The 21,214-nt window shown below is 42.5% G+C and overlaps 2 protein-coding genes across 6 annotated transcripts in view; one reads left to right on the top strand and one right to left on the bottom strand.

Moving 5' to 3' along the window:
* Dennd4c (DENN domain containing 4C) overlaps positions 1-7,294 on the top strand; it is a 95,915-nt gene extending 88,621 nt beyond the window's left edge. For all 5 annotated transcript variants that reach the window (XM_021229613.2, XM_021229612.1, XM_005074276.4 and 2 more), the window contains 3 exons: positions 2,625-2,775; positions 4,315-4,379; positions 5,598-7,294. In XM_021229613.2, the coding sequence (XP_021085272.1) occupies positions 2,625-2,775; positions 4,315-4,379; positions 5,598-5,734 (353 nt within the window). In that variant the 3' untranslated portion in view covers positions 5,735-7,294. The remainder of the gene's footprint in view (positions 1-2,624; positions 2,776-4,314; positions 4,380-5,597) is intronic.
* Positions 7,295-10,066: 2,772 nt separating this feature from the next.
* Rps6 (ribosomal protein S6) lies at positions 10,067-13,214 on the bottom strand. Its single transcript, XM_040757193.1, has 6 exons — positions 13,076-13,214; positions 12,434-12,565; positions 11,846-12,056; positions 11,499-11,645; positions 10,290-10,447; positions 10,067-10,201 (listed from the first exon to the last, which is right to left on the bottom strand). Exons 1-6 carry the CDS (start codon positions 13,079-13,081, stop codon positions 10,106-10,108), a joined length of 750 nt encoding a protein of 249 aa, XP_040613127.1. The 5' UTR covers positions 13,082-13,214; the 3' UTR covers positions 10,067-10,105.
* Between the last annotated feature and the right edge of the window lie 8,000 nt (positions 13,215-21,214).

The following is a 21,214-nucleotide window of genomic DNA, read 5'->3' as shown; positions in this document are numbered from 1 at the left end:
ATTAACTGAATCCTTGCCCTTAATGGCCTTAGGCTCTGGATCTGAATTGTGGGCATTTCATCCTTGGGGTCAGGTGTGTCTAGTAAATCTCCGACTTTACTGTTCTTGGTGTAACTAGGAGGGCACAACAGAATTCCTGTTTCTGAGGTGGCATGGATTTTTTCCCAAAGAATTATTTTGTTTAGAGAGACTACCATTGTTCCATTTTTATCCTTTACCAAAGCCCACACAAATTTCCCAAAGGAAAAGGCATTAATAGTGAGAATCATTAAAAATGAAAGTTAAAAGGTGGTGGTGAAGTGTGATCTTCAGTATTGAAATGCTGGAATTTTGTTAAGCAGCAGTAGTTAACCATGTGGTCCACACCAAAATATAGTGACCTTTATTTATTCTAAGTCTTTCTCAGATGTGCTTCACAACTACTTGTTTTCACTTTGGCTGCTTAGGTGTGTGTATGTGCTTGCGTGGCACGCGTGCAGGATACTTTTTTTTCTGTAGTCAGCATTTTGAGTAGAATGTGTCATGGAGGGTTATTTTTCTGGTTTTCATGTCTGTCTGGGTTCTGAGTGTGCTTGGATATCTGTTTCCCTACATTCTAGGAGTACGCAGTAAGCACTTTGATCTGCTGAGCCATCTTGATGGCTTTATTTTTTATCCTTCATTGGTATCAGGATGCAACATTTCTTCAGCCTTGTGCCTGTCCTTGATATTCTTCTATTTGATCCTTCTCTGCTGACAGGATGCTTTCTTTTGTGTTTGTAATTTGACTGAGTTCAACTCTATTATGGCTAGTTTTGTTTTTTTCTTTTAATCTCAGTTTTGAATCCATGTTGACAACTTTCTCATCTATAGTGCTGACTTTCTTATCTCAATCTTAAAATTATTTCCTTTCATCTGCTTTTTGTATTCTCTTTGAAAACACTGATCTGTTTCAGAGATAAACTTGAATTCTTTTCATCCAGCATTTTATCATCTTAATGTCTAAATTTGGCAATTGAAAACTTAAAGTCTTTGGGGGGATTCATAGTGCTTTGGCGATTTTTGTGTTTGTTTTGTTGTGTGGTGTATTTCTGTTGTCTTTGAAGACAGCATCTTGCTCCATATTCCAGGCTGACTTTGGCTTGCCATCTTCTGGATTCTCTCCAGTCAGACTTCCAGGGCTGGGATCACTGGCCTTTGCAATCTTGTTGTTTCTTGTTTTCATGTTGAAATTTACATGTGAGTATCCTTTCCAGTTTTGTTTAGGGTTTTAGTGAGTAGTGTTTCCTTCAGGCCTCAATCTTCAGTACTACTCAGGTTGGAAAAATAACCATGATAACAACAGCATCATATCAAATCAGGCATAGGTATACACTTCAACTCAATTGAAGCCAGCTATTGAACTACTACTGATGACCATAAAAAAAAATGGTAATAATGAGAAAAAAAGAAATGGGCTGGGAAGAGAGGGAAGGAAGGGAAGGCAAGGTTAGACAAGACAGAAAAAGACTAAGAGGAAAGGAGACTTGTTTTAGGAAAGGGCATAATAAAAATAATTGTAGGTGAGCTTCACATCCCTACCATAGGGCAGAAAAAAACAACAAAACAAAGATGACTTGTGAGATGGCTTGGCACTCACCTCCACACCTAACCACCGGAGTTGAATCCCCAGGACCCACATGGTAGAAGAACCAATTCCTGAAAGAAAGGTGTCCTCTGACCTCCACTGGTGTGCTATGTCACTGGTATGCATGCTTATATGAACACACATGCACAAAAGTGTTGGGGGTTGTTCTTCCTGCCAGCCTGGTCCAGCCAGGGTGTCAGCTCCAGATAAACACATAAGACTTATATTCATTATGAAACTGTTGACTGGTGGCTTGGGCTTCTTACTGGCTACCCTGTCTTAATTATTAACCCATAACTACTAATCAATGTATTTCTACATGGTCTTACTGGAGAACGACTGACTCGAGTCCTCTCTTCCTGGGCTCATGACTCCTCTCTGCCTACACTTCCCAGAATTCTCCCCAGAATTCTCCTCATCTCCCAACCCCGCCTATCTTCCTGCCTGGCCAATCAGTGTTTTATTCATCAACCTATAAGAGAAACATATATACAAAATAACATCTCCCGTCACAAAAGACAAAAGAATTTTTTAAAGATTTATTTATCATGTATACAGTGATGTATTCCTGCAGGCCAGAAGAGGGCACCAAACTGAATTGTAGATGGTTGTGAGCCACCATGTGGTTGCCGGGAATTGAACTCAGGACCTCTGGAAGAAGTCAGTGCTCTTAACCGCTGAGCCATCTCTCCAGCCCGGACTGGGTGGTTTCTAAGCAATTCCTTTCTCATCGGGAGTTATGGTTCTTTCTGTTATATTCACTTTTACAATCAGTAAAGTTTGCTCCTTGGTCCCACTACAGTTTCTGGAATATAGTACATTACACCCCAGCCTCCAGGAAGAAGCAAAAGGCAGAAGGGTTACCCTATTTAAGGAAAACTGGAAATATGTTTCAGGGAGCACATTGTCACATGGTTTTACTTGCAAATGGGAGGTGATTTTAAATAGACAACTTGAGGTGACACAGCTCTGGAAACCTTGTTACTGTTGGGAAACTTGCTCTCCATGTGTTCTTTAGATTCTGAGAAGAAACTGTCGTTTTTGTCAGAGGAGCAGCAGGCAGCCAATGCTTTAGTTGAGACTATCAGGCAGAGTATTCAGCAGAATGACGTCCTTAAACCAATCAATCTGCTTTCCCAGCAACTGAAGCCAAACGTGAAAAGACAAAGGTAACGATCTCAGTATCTTTTCCTCCATGCTACTCAATTTAACATTTTATGGTATATTTTTTAATACCCCTAATTGTAATACAAATGAGTATTCAAATATATGCATTCATGTCTGATCACAAGCATTGTCAGTCATTCAAAGACTAGGTTAAATCTTAGCAAGGTAAGTCATTGATCATGAAGGTGTGTGTTTTGGAAATATTTCTCTTCACTGAAAGTCTTTGAATGTCTAAACTTTGAAATATGAGTACAACTTGTGCCATGCTGTGATGACTACACAATTTTTTTCTTGTTGGATATAAAAGATTATGAGATGAGAAGTAGAATCGGTTTAAAGTACCAAGATGTGAAACTACTTTCCTGATCCATTTGTTAGGGTCTGTACACATCCCATCTTGACTAAGTGCCTTTTGTTGTGGAAGCTTTGGAAAGGGGGGGCATAATTATCAAGCATTATGAATGTTCCCAGAGTCCTCTCCTTTTTTTGGTGACATGTCTCCCTATGTGGTCTTGGCTGCCCAGGAACTTGGTATATAGGCCAGGTTGACTTTGAACTCAGAGATTGCAGGCATGTGCCCCCATGATAATAAATTCATCTCCCAGATCCACCTCATCTTTATTTTTTAATGTTTGCCATGGCTAGATAAGGGTTAGGCTTTGGCCCTCGTGGCATGCTAGGCAAACAGTGCCACTTTGCCACAACCCTAGAGCAGTGGTACTGGTTGTTACGAATAAAGTGTGGGGAACCTTGGCAGATTCCATCGCAGGCAAGGGTGACCCAGGCGGAGGAACAAACATGCCAGGCAGACAGAGCTTAAGTGAGTTTTATTAGAAAAGGAGGCAGGGAGAAAAAGAGAAAAGAAATGAAGAGACACAGAGGCAGAGGACAGAAGAGGGAGACTGGAAAAGTCCAGTCTGCCCCAGGGGAACAGCAGGAAAGAGACTAGAGTAAGTGGGTGGAAGTCTTTCTTTTAAAGGGGTCCTTTGCACCTGGGCTGATCAGGGTTACTGCCTGAGTGCATTCTGCCAGGTGACAGGTAGGCCAACATAATGGCTGAATCCTTACACTGGTGTTCAAACCCAGGTGATTGAGCCACACCTCCCAACCCCCATCAACTTGTCTTTTAATGTTTAAAATTTGAATTAGAGTCTCACAGGATATTTTTTTCATGTAGAGTTTATTGTACCCCTCAACCAGCTTCTGCAGAGATACTTTACATACTCAATGTGCTACATGAAAGCAGGAAATAATTACAGAGCTGTTGACCAAGCGTGGAACTGAATGTGTTTGCACTGTCCACTGCCAGGTGTGCTGGTTCATATCTGAAATCTCCGCATTTAGAAGGCCAAGACAGGAAGATTGCCAGTAGTTTGAGGCTGGTCTTAACTACAAAGTGGTTCGAACCACCCTGGGCTAGAGTGAGACTGTCACAAAGAAACCCCCAACCCCAAATCTCAATATGCATATGTTTTGTTTTTCTATTGCCTATTTTGTTGTTGTTGGCCACTTCAGAGAATTTCTTTTTCTTCTTTTAATAGGAGTTTATACAGAGAAATCCTTTTCTTATCATTAGTGTCTCTTGGAAGAGAAAATATTGACATTGGTAAGTTGATTAATGGGGAATTATAAAAATGTTTTAGTTTTTCATTTTATTTTATTTTTGTTTTTTCGAGACAAGGTTTCTCTGTATTGTTTTGGAGGCTGTCCTGGAACTCAATCTGTAGACCAGGCTGGCCTCGAACTCACAGAGCTCCACCTGCCTCTGCCTCCCGAGTGCTGAGATTAAAGGTGTGCACCATCAATGCCTGGCTAGTTTTACTTTTTAAAATTGTTTTGTTCAAAGTTTGTTTTAAATAGAGCTGATAGAAGTGTTAGATAACATACAGGAACCTGGATCCATTCACCAGCGCACACACACAAAAATACAGTGTAGTTGTTTGAGTAAATTGTTGCCTTTAGAAAGGTTGAGATGGCCGGGCCGTGGTAGCGCACGCCTTTAATCCCAGCACTTGGGAGGCAGAGGCAGGCGGATCTCTGTGCGTTGGAGACCAGCCTGGTCTACAGAGTGAGTTCCAGGACAGCCTCCAAAGCCACAGAGAAACCCTGTCTCGAAAAAAAAAAGGTTGAGATGTAACCAGACAGCTTTCCACCCCTGCCATCATGCCATTCATTCTGTGCCATTGTGGACTACCCCTCTGGAACTATAAGCTAAAGTAAAGCCTTTCTTTAAAAAGAAAAACTAGATCGCTGGTACACATGCCTATACTCTCAGCACCTGGGGGCTAAGATCGGAGGATCACAAGTTGGAAGGCAATATGGGATATATTCTAGTAAGATCATCTTAAAACAAAAGAGCAGTTGAGGTGGCTAAGTGGGTAGAGGCCACCTCCCACTAGGCCTGATAACCAAGTTTGATCCCCAGTACCCACATTATGGAAGGAGAAAAACTGAGTCCTTCAAATTGTCCCCTGTGGCATGTATTCCCTACTCCACTCCACCCCAAAAATTTCAATTTAAAAAATACTAAATTACTGCTTCGGGGATGGAGAGATGGCTCAGGTTAAGAGCACTGGCTGCTCTTCCAGACATCCTGAGTTCAACTCCCAGCAACCACATGGTGGCTCACTGCCATCTGTAACAAGATCTGGTGCCCTCTTCTGGCATGCAGGAAGAACACTGTATACATAATAAAATTTTTAAAAAAATTATTACTTCTTCTGAATACAGTGTATTCTGTGTCATATGACTAAGTATGATTTTTTTAAATATGCTTTTGGTTAAACAAATTACAAATGACTGCATTTTTTAAAATGTCTTTCAGAGGCTTTTGACAATGAATATGGACTTGCATACAGAAGTCTATCTTCAGAGATTCTTGAAAAGTTACAGAAAATCGATGCCCCACCGAGTGTCAGTATGGAATGGTGCAGGAAGTGTTTTGGAGCACCTCTCATTTGAATAAGATTCATTAAGATTGTGGCAGAGTACTGGGAGAGTAGATTCTATCTGGAAACTTTCTAGTTTTTCCAAATCGTGACTTGGTGAAAGCTGAAATGAAGTAAATCTTGGGGATAATAATACAAATGAATTGTAATTCATACCAAATCATCTCAGAATGTAAAATACTACTCAATTCCCTGAGGTTTATTGATGTCAGAAATTTTCATTTCCTGACCTATTTTTCTGCCTCTGCTGAAAACAAAACTGTTTAGGATTTCACAGTATGTGTAAAAGAAATAACAAAATTGTCATCTTCCTAGATATTTGGTTTTATTGAAGCTGCTGGGCTGGAAAATGGCAAATTAAATTTGCCTAGCCCCAAAACAACTGAAATATTTGAATTATATAAGAGTTAACTGTGTATGACTGTATATGTGTGGGGCTATGCAGGAGGTATGTGTGTGTCTATTTATTAAAATACTTAGATTGCATGTTGCAATAATTTTCTGAAGGAAGCCTCATTGCTCAGTAAAGGACTACTAACTTTGCAGTCAGCAGTTCCAAAGGCATCTAAGTCATAACCGCCTTCCTCTGACTTAAATTGTGTCTTTACCTTTTAAATTATGTATTGTCTTGCTTTAGTAGGTTACATGTTAGGTACCTAGGTACTCCTTTCCATCTTCCAATACCAATGCTTCCATTGGAATCCAATAGGTAAAATGAAATATTTGTAACCTACCAAAATTATCCAGAACATGCATAGAATGCTAATGTATATATACTCTTTGCCACTTATTGGTATTGATTACTTTTTATAGTCCTGGTTTCTTAGGAGGCAGAGGCCGGAGGATCTCAAGTCTGAACAACTTTGTAAGAAGTTGAAAGGAGGTAGGGTCTGGGAATGTAGTTCAGTGGTAGAGCCCTAGGTTCAGTTCCTAGTACCACCACCAAAAGAAGAAAAACAAAACCTGTGGGATGGAGAATTTGCACTGCACATAGAAGTTTTATTCTTGTAAAATATTTTGAATTATTTTGTGAATAAAAGTGTGTATTTGTAAATACTGTTTTTTAGGTTGAATCAATTAAGTCTTAAAAACTTGTTGAGCTCATTGCCAGTAGGTTTAAGAAAATCATGATCTTGCATGCCCCACCTTGACATTTATTGTGCTTGTTTAAAACACCGATTAACATAAGAACAGCAAATCTGCCTTAACTGTCTACGTGGTTTAGAAACCCAATGGTTATGTATGCACTTACAAGTAATTGTGCAGGTGACTAAACCAGTTGACAACTTACCTCAGTATGGTACACACATCAATAGTATGAATCTTTTCTACGTGGTGGGAACTTCTAAAAATTATGTACCAGCATTTCAACGTTAGAAGTTGTTAATCTGACTTTGAACAATTCTAGTCTGAATTTGAGTGTTAAATGAAATTTTTATCAGAAATTTTGTAAAGTCTTTGTTACATTCAAATTGGATTTTACCATTTCAAATATATATTTTTCTTAACACTTATTGACCCAATAAATCTATCTTGCACATATGAAATTAAAGTTGAAAAGAAAATTCTTAAATTTAGTGTCTGTTGCATTTCTAAGGCTGCTGCAATTTGTATGTTTGGGTGCTCCTCTTTCTGTTTTGGGTTTTTCTTTCTGGTTTTTGCTATTTGCCAAAGTACTTTATGTTTATGAGATACTTAAAATATGGAGTTAAACCTTTTGTTGTAACATTGTTTTGAGACAAGGTTTCACTGTGTAGTCAGTCCTCGCTGTACTAAAACTAAAACTCACTTTGTAGACCATGCTGGCCTCAAATTCAGTGTGCCTGCCTCTCTGCCAGTGTGTACTACTGTTGTGTTCAACTTGCTAGAGGTTTTCTCTAGCACCCTTACCAATTCCAGAATCTGAGTTGACAGAGTTTGAGGCTAGCCTGGGTTATAGACCTTTAAAATATGTTAATTTCTAAAAGCAACCTTCAAAATAAGCAGATTTCTTTTTTGCTGACTCCCGCGACCTACATGGCTAATGAAAGCAACACTAGATACTTAACCTACACCTCATGGTGTACCCCACAGACGTACAGCTTTCTGAGTTCTATGGCTATAGGCTGCTGTCTGTCACAGGACCCAGTTTAAGGTTGTACTTCTCGTGACGAATTCATTGACTATCTAAAATTCCCTCATCATGAACAAGAGGGAAAAAAAGCTCATTTTTGTTCCTGTATCCCTACAATCAGAAAGGGTGTTCTTTGGTCATATTTGGGAACTTACCTCATGATACATACAGGATCCCTTTTGGCTTTAAAAAGGTTAATGATTACCAGAGCAAGGGGTTGCTCATGGACCCCAGACTGAGAAACCAACAGAGGACTGTTCCAGACTTCCAGAATGAGGATGTCAGTTTGGAGGTTTGGTTAATCTATGCAGCCTCTGGTAGTGGATCAGTGTTTATCCCTAGTACACAAATGGACTTTGGGAGCCCATTCCACATAGAGGGAACATATAAAACAAGGAGGATCTAGGCCCTGTTCCAAATGATGACTTTTAAGATCCCCCATGGAAGGTCTCAGCCTCCCTGGGGAGAAAAAAGGGATGGGGGTTAGTGAGGAGGTAACATATAAAAGAAAGCTTGTTTCTAATTTAAATTAAAAAGTAGCCCTGGGCCAGCGTTGGTGGTGCGCACACCTTTAATCCCAGCACTCGGGAGGCAGAGGCAGGCGGATCTCTGTGAGTTCAAGGCCAGCCTGGTCTACAGAGTAAGTTCCAGGACAGCCTCCAAAGCAATAGGGAAACCCTGACTACCCTGATGTACATAGTAGTGAGTTCCAGGCCAGCCAGACCATGCCTTAGAGAAACCTGTTTTTTACAATTATAAGTCAAAACTGGGTTATGTTGGCTGAAGCTCAACTTTGATGCCCAAAGCCAGCCTGGACCACAGAAAAATACCTCAAAAAGCACAATGAAGCCTGACAGGAGTAAAGGTTTGTCCTCAGGCTGAAGCAAAACTGCTGGCAGAGCAGTTCCAAAATGTAAAGTCCTAAACTGAGCACTACAAAGACCATGTAGTTCTGGTGTGCACAGCCAGAACTTCCAGAATCAGAATATACTTGAAAATTAAAGTCAGCATTTAGTTAGTTGGACTCAATACCGGTTTTAGTTGTCCAAGTCTTTGCATGTTGACATGAAGAACTGCTGGGAGCTACCAATGGTGACCACTTACCTAGTGTTACAAATAAAAGGTACTCAAAGTTTTCAACTGAGTACAGGTGTTCTGCATTGTAAAACAAGAGTGGTTTTCTTTTTGTTTTTTGTTTTTTTGGTTTTTCGAGACAGGGTTTCTCTGTGGCTTTGGAGGCTGTCCTGGAACTCAGAGATCCGCCTGCCTCTGCCTCGGGAGTGCTGGGATTAAAGGCGTGAGCCACCACCACCCGGCAAGAGTGGTTTTCTTTTGGCTGTACCTACCTGTGCATGGTGGGTGCCCTAGCAACCAGGCATCAATCAACTCTGCTGCCAAAGAAACCTTTAAATTACTGGGTTAGAATTTCTAAGCCTGTCCTTGCATGGGTATTTCCCATTTTTCTTGTGTTTGCAGCACACCTCTGGTCTCAACAGAAAGTTATGGGAAACAACAATCTGTCTTTGTTATATGAGTTTGGCCTTGTGAAACAGCTTCATTTCCCTAAGAGGCTGGATGGGAATCAGTGGCAATGTAAAGCATACTCAAAGCAAATTGCCTTGCCCTTCACAAAGAGTGCAACCATTAGGCTGCAGATAGAAATTATGACACTACAGGGCAACAGAGATGACAGTAGGTAACACCTTTGGGGCAGAAGTTATTTTTAAAAATTTCATAAGCATTCCTAAGGCCTTTAGGCTGTTTTTCTTATCTGTTTTGAAGACAGGGTTTCTGTGTTAACAGTCCTAGCTGTCCTGTAACTCACTTTGTAGACCAGGGTGGCCTTGAACTCGAGATCCAGAACGACCAGGACCAGCCCAGCAAGGCTGTGGTTGTAGTACACATCTTTAATGCCAACACTCAGGAGGCAGAGGCAGGCGGATCTCTGAGTATGAGACCAGCCTGGTCTACAAGAGCTAGTTCCAAGACAGATTCCAAGCCAGAGAAACCCTGTCTCGGAAAGAAAGAAAAGTTTTACGGTGTATGAATGCAAACTTATTAGGGAGTTAGAAGTGGCTCACAACAGGTAATAACGTCCCAAGCCTCTAGCCTTCTTGGGCTAAACACAGAATTTAAAAAGGAACACTTTCCCCCTATTTTTAGCGAAATCCTGTTATGTTTTTTTCCAACCTCAATTACCCAGTTACACCATTAATAAAAAAGCCAGTAAAGGAGACTCAATGTTATTATTTATTTGTTACCCTTAAAGACTTATTTTTGACTGGACTCAGACTTAGAAGTAGAAGCTCTCAGCGAGGACAGCCTACGTCTCTTGGCGATCTGTTCCTGGCGCTTTTCTTTGGCTTCCTAAACAGAATGAAAAAAAAGTTATAGCTTTGCCTGGGTGAAAATGCAAGCCTAACAGCAGTCCTGCATCTACTATCCACTACCTCACCTTCATTCTCTTGGCCAAAAGTTTAGCATATTCTGCAGCCTCCTCCTTGTTTTTCTTTGTTCGTTGTTTCTTCAGAGCAATACGACGGCGTTTGTGTTGCAGGACACGTGGAGTAACAAGACGCTGAATTTTGGGCGCTTTGGTCCTGGGCTTCTTACCTAAAATTCGGAGTTAGTTAATGCTTAATATCCTTGCTAGAAAGCCGGGCGTTGGTGGCGCACGCCTTTAATCCCAGCACTTGGGAGGCAGAGGCAGGCGGATCTCTGTGAGTTCAAGGCCAGCCTGGTCTACAAGAGCCAGTTCCAGGACAGCTTCCAAAGCCACAGAGAAGCCCTGTCTTGAAAAACCAAAAAATTCTTGCTAGATGGATATACCCAATGGTATACAGCACTAGCTATCACACACAGGGCCCCAATTCAAGCGTTATCATCCATCTAATGTCAAGTGTTACACTCTGCTCCTGTGGTCTGCATTTTCATAATTCCACCTCATTTCCCATTCATGCTTGAATCTTTACTTCTAGACAGACTTCTGTCTAACTTAGAAGTCCATGATTACTATGATTACTCATTTAACCCTTGTGGATTTGCACTCCACATTTCCAACCCCTCTGGGAACAGAAACCGGATGTAACCTCACATCAAAAGCATACATTTGGACACGCCAGTTCTGTTGTAGTTAATATACCATCAACAAGGCAATGATGTGGCCAGCACAGGGGTTCAAAGCCCAGGTTCAGTTAAATCTTCTCTCTAGTGCCATAATTCTGCTACTGCATGTCTAAATTAACAGTCACGAGTTATCGCTGTTTAATGTAAACGCTGTTTCCTATAGAAACATTTGACACTGTGTCCCTGATGCGTTATTTGTGGCCCCAAATCCCAAACATACCCCTTGTAAAGGATAGTCCATATCCCAGAGATTTAAAAATACCAGTAGATAAAAATGTTCCTTTTGTGATTCAAAGCACCAAATTTGAACTTCATCTCCCCAAGACAGGTATAACAGAAAGCTGTCTCCTGCAAATTGTTCTGACCCTCACATAAGATTGCCTTTAAAAAAGTTCCAAATTGAATACCATTGTAATCTTAAACTTCCAATTTTTGTCACTCCTAACAACAAAAAGTGAACTTAATTGGTAAATCAGACTCCATGCTGATGGCAATGGTGCCGTAACAGTACAAAATCCTCCAAAGGCATAATTCTTACCTTCTTTGTTTAAAGGCTTTCTCACAACATATTGGCGGACATCATCTTCTTTAGAGAGATTAAAAAGCTTTCGGATTCTGCTAGCTCTTTTAGGTCCCAACCGACGAGGAACAGTAGTATCTGTCAGTCCAGGAATATCCTTCTCTCCTTAGGAGAAACAATCAGAAGACATTAAATTTTACCAGCATAATGTAATGTTTAATTAGTAATTCCTAATTGTTTATCAACATACAATCCCAATAAAAAGCCCTTTGGGGCCAGGAGTGCTGGCCTTTAGTTCCACCACCGAGGAGGCAGAGGCAGATCTAGAGTTCCAGACCAACCAATTAGACAAACAAAAATCTCACCTTTTTTTACAATAACCAAGTTGAGCACACTCAGATTGGCGTCCACGATGCATCCTCGAACAGACTTGCGTTTCCTCTCTCCAGTTCTCCTTGGTCTATAGCAAGAATGCCCCTTACTCAACAGCAGGCGCACTCTGCCGTGGGTCAAAACGCCTTGCTTCATGGGAAAACCTTGTTTGTCATTCCCGCCACTGATTCGGACCACATAGCCCTGCATTTAAAACAAAACAGTACATTTACCAGTTTCTCCCAATCTACAAAATACAACTCATCTCTAATGAGTCACACCTCACTAGGGAAAATAACCGAGGCCAATTTCAACCTCACATTTCATCTATATTTCCAATTTAAGTTCAACTAGCAAGTTCTCCATTTTAGTTGCACACCCAAGTTTTACCTGGGTGACCGCGAAGGCCCTTCAAGAACCTGAACTATACAACAGAAAACAAGCTACTCCTCTTGGCACTTCCCACCAGCTTTACCTACTACGTAGTCCCACCAGCCTGGCCCTTAACGCCAAGGTGACCATTGCCTAACGCCCACGGTACTTCTCCGGGAAGAGTTAGGAAACAGCGCCAGCGACACTACCTTCCACTCTTCACCCAGAGCATCGGCGGCTACTTCTGTGGCCATGCGCTTCTCGTAGAACGTCCGAAGCTTGCGCTCATCGTCCACTTCGATGAGTTTCTGGCAGCCGGTTGCGGGGAAGGATATATTCAGCTAATATTTTAAAAGGAAAAAAAGACCAAAAAAACCTCATGAAGCCTACACGTCAACAAGTCAGTCGCATCACGTTTTGATGATACTCCCATACGCAGCAGGAAACTCGACACACGAGCTCTTGCTGCGGGCAAGCCCCAAGAATGGCTAAGTACCCCATTAATGAGGCACGGCCTCCTGCAGCTCGGCGGAGTGCGAGGTCGCCAGGGTCCCGGAACGCAGAGCAAGCGGTGGCGAGGGGACCGCCCGCGGCAGGCTGGACCTCAAACCCGCGTGTGCCGGGCCAGCAGCCGGGCGCCGCCATTGCACGGCGTCCGCCGCTCCAACGCTGCAATCGGCCGCCATCCGCTCTCCCGGGGAGCCCCAGGCCCACGAGAGAGCGCTTCCTCCTGCCTCAGACCCTTCTCCACCCAAGGCCGGGTTTGCGAAGGCCCGGGGATGAGGCAGTGATGCTCTCTGGGGCTCGAACTGAGCTCCGCGGCCTCACTCGGGCCCAACACCGTCTCCTACCTTCATCTTGACACAGCCGACCGCCCAGGAGGCGCCACGAAAAAGAGACCTAACTTCCGCTTAACCCAGGTCACATAGCGCTCTCAACTCTCGCGAGACTGGTCCGTGCTGAGGACGGCGGAAGCCGGCCCTGAGGGGCGGGACTTCCGGGGGCAGGATTCCTAGAGGGCCCAGAGGCCGGTCCTCCGCGACGCGGTGGTTTTGTCGGCTGGATTCTCAGTGACCGCGTCTGTCGTTTGTCTTGAGTGCAGGCCGCTTCCTAGCTAGCCTGGGACGTGTGTCTGGTCCACCACCAGGAGTCGAATAACTGTCAGACGCTTCGTAGTCTTGAGTCTCCATGCTTTCTCTTAATCTTTTTCCCTCCTGCGGGTCGGATAGGGGTCATAATCCGGAGGCTGCAGGAATTAAAGGCGTGCGCGACTCAGCCTCGAGCTCTTCTCTGCCTGCCTCTAAAGGAGCGAGCTGCTTACCATGGCCTCAGGAGCCTTCTCGTTTTACTGTACGTGTACAGACACTAGCTGGTGTTACGAAGGGCGAAAGAAAGTGTTCAGTAAATACCTGTTAAATTAGAACTTCAGCCCTATGTGTATTAGTTTAGAATATGTGAGCCCACCAGGAGAAGGATCTCCAAACAGCATTTTTATAGTTCTTAGTCGTAGAAAAAGATGGGGATGGTGGCAAACTAGATTTTGATTAGTCCTCCAAAACATTCCTAGGATAACCAGGAGACTCCATTTACATCAATATCCTGAAGTAACTTTTTTTTTTTTTCGAGACAGGGTTTCTCTGTGGCTTTGGAGGCTGTCCTGGAACTCACTCTGTAGACCAGGCTGGCCTCGAACTCACCTAGATCCGCCTGCCTCTGCCTCCTGAGTGCTGGGATTAAAGGCGTGTGCCACCAACACCCGGCCTGAAGTAACTTTTATTGTTTTTTGTTTGTTTGTTTGTTTGTTTTTTTAAGGTCTCATTGTGTATCCCTGATTGACTGAGAATCCAGTCTATAAGCTGGCCCGGAAATCGCAGAGTTTCTGCCTCCTCTCCTGGGTGGAGCGATTATAGGATAGACTATTTCTATCACATTTTTGTCTTTGGAGACAGGGTTTCTCTGTGTGTAATCCTGGCTGTCCTGGACTTGCGCTGTAGACCAGGCTGGCCTCAAACTCACAGAGATCCACCTGCCTCTGCCTCCAGAGTGCTGGGATCAAAGGTGTGTGCCACCACTGAACCGGCTTTAATGATTTTTTTTTTTTCACTTCAAGGAAGCAAACGATCCCGTGTTTTAAAAAGTCTGTAATTCTAGCTTCAGGGGATCCAGGACTCTTTCTGGGTTCCCTGGTTACTTGGACTTGCATGTGTACATACCCTGTTCAGATGTACACAATACACATCGGGAAAATTCATGTGTGCTTTAAATTGTAAAATGTAAAGTTTAGGGGACTAGAGAGATGGCTCGTGGATTAAGAGTACTGGCTGCTCTTCCACAGGACCTGAGTTCAGGTCTCTGCACCTGTACAGCCAGATATCCTCCTCTGACTTCCACAGACAGAAGTGCTCTGCACAGGCACACATGCAGGCAAAACTAATGCACAAAATAGTAAAAAGTGTTTTTAAAAACCGAAACGTGTAAATTCCATTTTAACTAATTTCAGTGTACATTTCAGGAATGTTACGTGTACTTTGTTGTGAAACATCTCTCATAAAAGGTATCATACAGTTTTTTGATAAAAGACCTTTTTGTTTTGTTTTTCCAAGACAGGGTTTCTCTGTGTAACAGCCCTGGCTGTCCTGGAACTCCATCTGTAGACCAGGCTGGCCTCAAAATCACAGGGATCCGCCTGTCTCTGCCTCCCAAGTGCTGGGATTAAAGGTGTGCGTCACCACCTCCCAGGAAAAGATTGTCTTTAATTATGTATATGTGGGTGAGCATGTAAGTGCAGGTGCTGTAGGAGACCAGAGATGTTGGATCCCTCTAGAGCTGGATTTAATAGGCAGTTGTGAGCCACCCAACAGGCGTGCTAAGAACTAACTACTCAATCCTCTGCAAGAGCAGCAAGTGCTCTTAATTACTGAGCCATCACTCCAGTCTATGAATTCATACTGATTAAATAGCATTTTACCTGCTCACCCTTCAATTTTCTGCTCCTGATAATTTAGGAGGCAGCTATGTTCACCACTATGTCACCAACTCCTGTCTCTAAAATTTGCCTAAGCATGTCATGTGGATGAAATCATGTGGTAGTTGTCTTTTTATGATTGGCTGGTCTCACTAAATGTAGTCTTTACAGTTTATATTTTAGCATGTGATGGGTTTTGTATGTGAGTGTGTGTGTGTGTGTGTGTTTTGATTCTTTTGTCTAACATTCAAGTTGCTTCCCATTGGGTTATTGTACACAATGCTGCAATCAACACTGGTGTGTAAATATTGAGACAGGATTATATATACCTACATAGTAGCTTTTGAATATATATCCAAATAGAGTAGCTTTTCTCTATTTTTATTTATTTATTTATTTATTTATTTTTGGTTTTTCAAGACAGGGTTTCTCTGTGGCTTTGGAGGCTGTCCTGGAACTCACTCTGTAGACCAGGCTGGTCTTGAACTCACAGAGATCCACCTGCCTCTGCCTTCCAAGTGCTGGGATTAAAGGTGTGTGCCACCAACACCTGGCATATATTAATTTTTTGAGACAGGGTTATATTGTGCTAGGAAGTCATACTTCTGCCTGTTCCTCCCAAGAGCAAGGAAGTAGTTCTGTTTTTAATTTTTGAGGAATTAGCAGTTAAACGATTTCTTTACCAATGGACAGTTCTACCACAATTATATAAAGATTTGTTGCCTGTTTTTTTAAAATTTTTTATTATGAGGGTAGATATTTTGCATGTATGTCTGTACACCACTTGCATGCCTGAAACCCTCAGACATCAGAAGAAGGTGTGATATCAGAAGGCATCTGATCCCCTGGAACTGGAATTAGAGATGGTTATCTGTTGCCATGAAGCTACTGCTCTTAACCACTGAGACACCTCTCCATATCCTGTTGCCTGTTTTAAAATTTTGGATTGTTTGGCCTGCCTTTAGTGATGTGTGCCTTTAACCCCTGCACTGTGGAGGCAGATAGGAATATTGCTACAAATGCCTGGCCAGCTTTGTCTGCACAATAAATTCCAGGACAGGCAGGAGTACATAGTGAGAGCCTGTCTCAAGTAACAAACAAACAAATAAATGAGATTGGGGTTAGGGAGTGATATTGTGGTGTTTTCTGGAGATAGGCTTTCACTGTAGCTCATGCAGATGTTAAGCTCTACACTGCTGCTGAGGATGACTCCTGATCCTCATTGCACTGCCTTTCAAGTGCTGGGATTATCGTAGACCTGTGTCACCACTAATCTGAAAGATTGGTCCCTATTTTTAATTATTTTAGTTCTTGTATTAGGTCATTGGTCCACTTTGAGGTTTGTTTTTTGAAACCGAGTCTCACTTAAGTTTCCCAGGCTGGCCTCTTAGTCTCTGTATTCCTGTATTTCAGCAGTCCTCCTATCCCAGCCTTCCTGTGCCTAGAATGACAAGGCATACACTGTTGTAAAGTGTGCAGTGCTTATCCTAATGTGTCCCTGCAGAGGTGGAGTCAGCCTCCTCCTGCATGTGTGTGTCTAGTTGCTCCGGTACTACATGTGATGGGAGCTCTACCTCACTTGTGGTATGAGTTTATTGGCCTGTTTCAGTGGTTTGTGTATTTATTCAGTGTGAGTTCAGATTGTTTTGATTGTCATAATTTTGTAAGATTCCTAGAGTCAGGCCTGTAATACTAATATTCAGGAAGTAGAGGAGGGAGAGTCACAAATTCCAGGGCAGCCTCCACAACCTAGCAAGACCTCAAAAACAAAACCACACACACACACACACACACACACACACACACACACACACACACACACACACAGTTTACCTATGAGTGAGTGTCTGGGGTACATAGGGAGACCTTGTCTTAAAAGAGATGAACAAAGTGACTCACATCTTTAATCTTAGCACTGGAAGCAGGGGCATGTTAATCTCTCTGGATTTAAGGCCAACCTGGTCTTTAGAGTGAGAAATAAAAAGAAAGAAAGGAGGGAGGGAGGGAGGGAAGGAGGGAGGGAGGGAGGGAGGGACAGGGGGCAGGACAGGTTTTGCTGTGGAATAGAGAAGATGGTGAAGAAGAATCCTGTCTGTGAGCTGGGTGTAAAGTGTCGGTCAGTTCATACTCATCTGTTTTGAATTGTGTACTGCTCTATGGTTAGGTAGGATCTGGAACTTGGAGGCACACCTATCTCCCAGATCTTGGTGTCTAAAATCTATGACTTACCCAGAAAATCAAGCATTCTCTAGCAAATTTCACTGACTCCAGATCTGGGGCAGATAAACAGCAAAGTAAATCTAGAATATTTGTGCTAGAAAGAAAGTAGTATTTTACAAACTAATGGACCTGTGTTAAAAAGACAAAATGGTAAGGGTTTCTGACTCTGAGTATGAAGAAAGCCATGGGGGAAAATCCAGAATGTGTGCTGTTCTACCTAACAGCCAGCTTGAAGTTTTAAATCTGGTACCATACATCTGTCTTGGTGGTACAGATCTGCCATCATTGTAGCACTCCAGATGAGGCACAAACCTAGCTTGTGGTGGACACATCACTGCCCCTCACCTACAACCTATATAATCTCCCTGCTTTAGTTTGGGTGTATGGCTTCTATGGCCTCGATCTCTGGGACTGGAGAATCTGCCTGGGAGTTGCTTTGCTCAAATAAATCTGTTCTTATACTTTTTCAATTTTGCTTGATCCATCTTACTGCATCAATGGAGAAACATATGGGGGGGGCAGAAAACAAGTTCAGAACTAAGCTATTGAGTGAGTGAGTTCAAGGCCAACCTGAGTAATTTAAACTTCTTTTTTTTTTTTTTCCTTTTTGGAGACGGGGTTTCTCTGTGTAACTTTGGAGTTTGTCCTGCAACTCACTCTGGAGACCAGGCTAACCTCAAATTCACAGAGATTGGCCTGCCTCTGCCTCCCAAGTGCTGGGATTAGAGGTGTTCACCTGAGTAAGAGAGACTTTATCTCAAAATAAAAAGTGCAGAAATGGGAGAAGGGGTGAGATGGGGAACTAGGACTGAAGGTGACTGGAAGACTACTTGTCTGGATGCATGAGAACTGGGAAGGACGAGAGCAAGGGAGGAAGGGAGAGAGGCAGGCTGGCATAAGGAGGCAGCTATAGCAGAGAAATTTAAAGATAAACTAAATATAGCAAAGGCAGGCAACAATTTAAGTAATGAAATCATTCTCCCGTCACCCACCAGCCTAAAACCATATTGAGGTAGGTATCTTCTATGTTTAAAACTTCCATCCTGACTCAACAACTCCATCTAGCTACCATTTCCTGGGGGAACCTCCCTCCCCTCCTTTATAACAAAGCTGTAAAATAATTGCTGGATTTCAGCAGCAGGACGGTAAATCAACATACAAAACCAGAGGCTTTTCTGCATACCAATAACAAGCTTGCCAAGACATAAACTGGGAAAATATCCCATTCACAACAGCTTTTTAAAAGCAGCTTGAAGTAAACCAAGGAGGAGAAAGGAAGACTTCGAGGAAGGCTCATGGAGTGACTGAAGTAACAGTGTGGAAATGGCTACATTTCTGAAAACAGTCTACGGATTCAGTGCAGTCTCCATCAGCAGTTCAGTGGTCCCCACTGGAAAGGAGTCAGAAACTAGGGGGCAAAACCTTTTCAATAAATGGTGATAGGGCCTGGGTAGAATAGCAAAAGCAGATCCGAGCCTTTTACCTTGTATAAAAATCAATTCAAAAGGCTATGGACTCTAATATAGACTAGACACCACGTAGATTAATATAAAAATTAAATGTTAAAGCTGCTAGGGGAAAATGGGGAACACTTAAAGACAGACATGGGCAAACACTTTCTGAAAAGGACTCGGACAGCACAGAAGGCAGCAGCACCTAAGGACAGACAATAGAGAGGACAGAAAATGTCAAACTTCCTGAGTAGCCAAGGATAATTAGCAGAGTGTAGAGACAGCCTACAGAATGGCAGGGCTTGACTAACCATACTTCAGGGAGAGGTTAGTATCTAGAATGTATAAAGGACCTCAAAATTTAAGCATCGAAAAACTAAGTCTCCCTTGCTTGGCAGTGGTGGTTGTTAACACCTTTAATTCCACCTAGGAGGCAGAGGCAGGCAGATCTCTGAGTCTGAGGCCAACCTGGTCTATAGAGCAAGTACCAGGACAGAGAAACCCTGTCTCCAAAAAAAAACCCAAAATAAACAAAAAACAAAACCATAAGTCTTCTGATTAATAAATTGGAAAATGAATATAGTCCTAAACAGAAGAAACAAATATTTTTAAAGTGTTTAACACTCTTGGCCAGCAGAGAAATACTAATTAAAACTTTTAAGACCCATCTCATGTCAGTTAAAAATAATTATTAAGAAAACAAACAAGAGGCTTAGCAGTTAAGAACATGTCTTGTTCTTACAGCAGTTTGCTTCCCAGAACCCACATGGTGGCTCACAACCATCTGTAACTCCAGTTCCAGGGAATACAATGCCCTCTTTTGACCTTCATTGGTAACATGCATGTGTGTAGTGCCCATACATATATGCAAGCAAAACATTTATACACACAAATAAATATACCTAAAAAAGAAACTAGAAAGGGTCCTCGTGGAATATTCCTTTACACTGTGTGAATATATGGCACTGTGATTGGTTTACTAAAGAAACTAATTGGCCAATAGCTGGACAGGTAGAGTTTAGGCGGGACTTACAGACAAAAAGGCAGCATGAAGAAGAAGGGAGAAGTCTCAGGATTCTCAAGGAGACTTGGAGAGAAGCAAGATGAGCTTTCCTTACCTGTGAGGTGGGGCCATCCTGCTAGTCCCCTTCACAAAGGTTTTTTTTGGGGGGGTTGGGGAGTTGACATAAGGTCTTCCTGTACCTCCGGCGGCCCTGGAACTCACTCTATAGGTCAGGCTGGCCTTGAACTCAGATATCTTCCTACCTCTGCTCCCGGAGTGCAGGGATGAAAGGCATGAGCCACCATGCCAGGTTTACAAGAGATATTAAAATACATTTTTCAAAGCGAAAGGAAACGGTTTGAGTCGGAACTCATTCCCACGTAAAGAATGGGGAAGTACTGAAAAAGAAACCAATGAAAGCAAAATCCATTCTTTTTTCATATGCACGCGGGTATTTATCATTTGAGATTGGGGGTCTGTGTATTCCAGGACAGACCCAAACTCTTGAGCTTTCTTAGCCTTCTCAATTCTGAAGTGGCAGGCACATGTCACCATTCCAGGCCAAAATCTTTTTTTTTTTTCTAAAAGTCTCACTTTGTAGACCTGGCTGGCCTCATACTCACAGAAACCTGTCTGCTGTTGGGTACCACCACACCCTGCTAAATAGTTTATTTTTAAACACCCACACACAAAAACAAAAAAAAGGAAGAAATGCTGTCAGGTGTGGGGGTGCATGACTGTAACCCCAGGGCATGGCAGGTGGAGGCTGGAAGATAACTATGGGACCACCCTCATCTACTATGTCAAGATTAGTACCTTTTCTGTGTGAATGGAAATTGTCAGTAAATCCACTTAAGGAATCGTCAAATATTTCTAGATCGAAATTTTTGCAAATTTATACACTTCAGAGGAACATTGTGTCTCTTAATTAGAGTACCATTTGCTCCCAAGGTTGCATTTGCTAATAACTTTTGTTCTTGGTGTCTATCCTGAAACTTTCCCATGAACACAAACCCAAATATCTTGGCTTATGTCTCAGCCCCATGCCTCTCATAATGGCCAGAGAAGTTAGAGAAGTTAGGAATTCGGGCAGAAAAGATGGCTCAGCACTTAAGAGCACTTACTGCTTTGGCTTTTGCTTTTGTGTTTTGTTTTGCTATATGGTCTCTCTATGTAGCCCTGATAGGCCTGGAACTCATTATGTAGACTCAGCTGGCCTTGAACTTACTGCTTTTGCAGAAGGTCTATGTTTGGATGCCAACACCCACATGGTGGCTCACAAGCATCTATTTTTACTTCAGTTCTGGATCTGACACTCTTTTCTGGTTTTCCAGGCTACTATGTGCATATA

This window comes from Mesocricetus auratus, unplaced genomic scaffold, assembly GCF_017639785.1.
Source record: "Mesocricetus auratus isolate SY011 unplaced genomic scaffold, BCM_Maur_2.0 Super-Scaffold_100014, whole genome shotgun sequence".
In the NCBI taxonomy this organism is placed as follows: Eukaryota; Metazoa; Chordata; class Mammalia; order Rodentia; family Cricetidae; genus Mesocricetus; species Mesocricetus auratus.
The sequence above is the reverse complement of the archived record's forward strand: the minus strand, read 5'-3'. Positions and strand labels throughout refer to the sequence as shown.

Bases quoted from the DNA above. Each gene is read 5' to 3' on its own strand.
- Rps6 (XM_040757193.1), bottom strand. The intron at 10,448-11,498 runs GTAAGAATTATG...TCCGAATTTTAG, and splicing joins AAAGCCTTTAAACAAAGAAG to GTAAGAAGCCCAGGACCAAA. The intron at 10,202-10,289 runs GTGAGGTAGTGG...CATTCTGTTTAG, and splicing joins TTTTGGCCAAGAGAATGAAG to GAAGCCAAAGAAAAGCGCCA.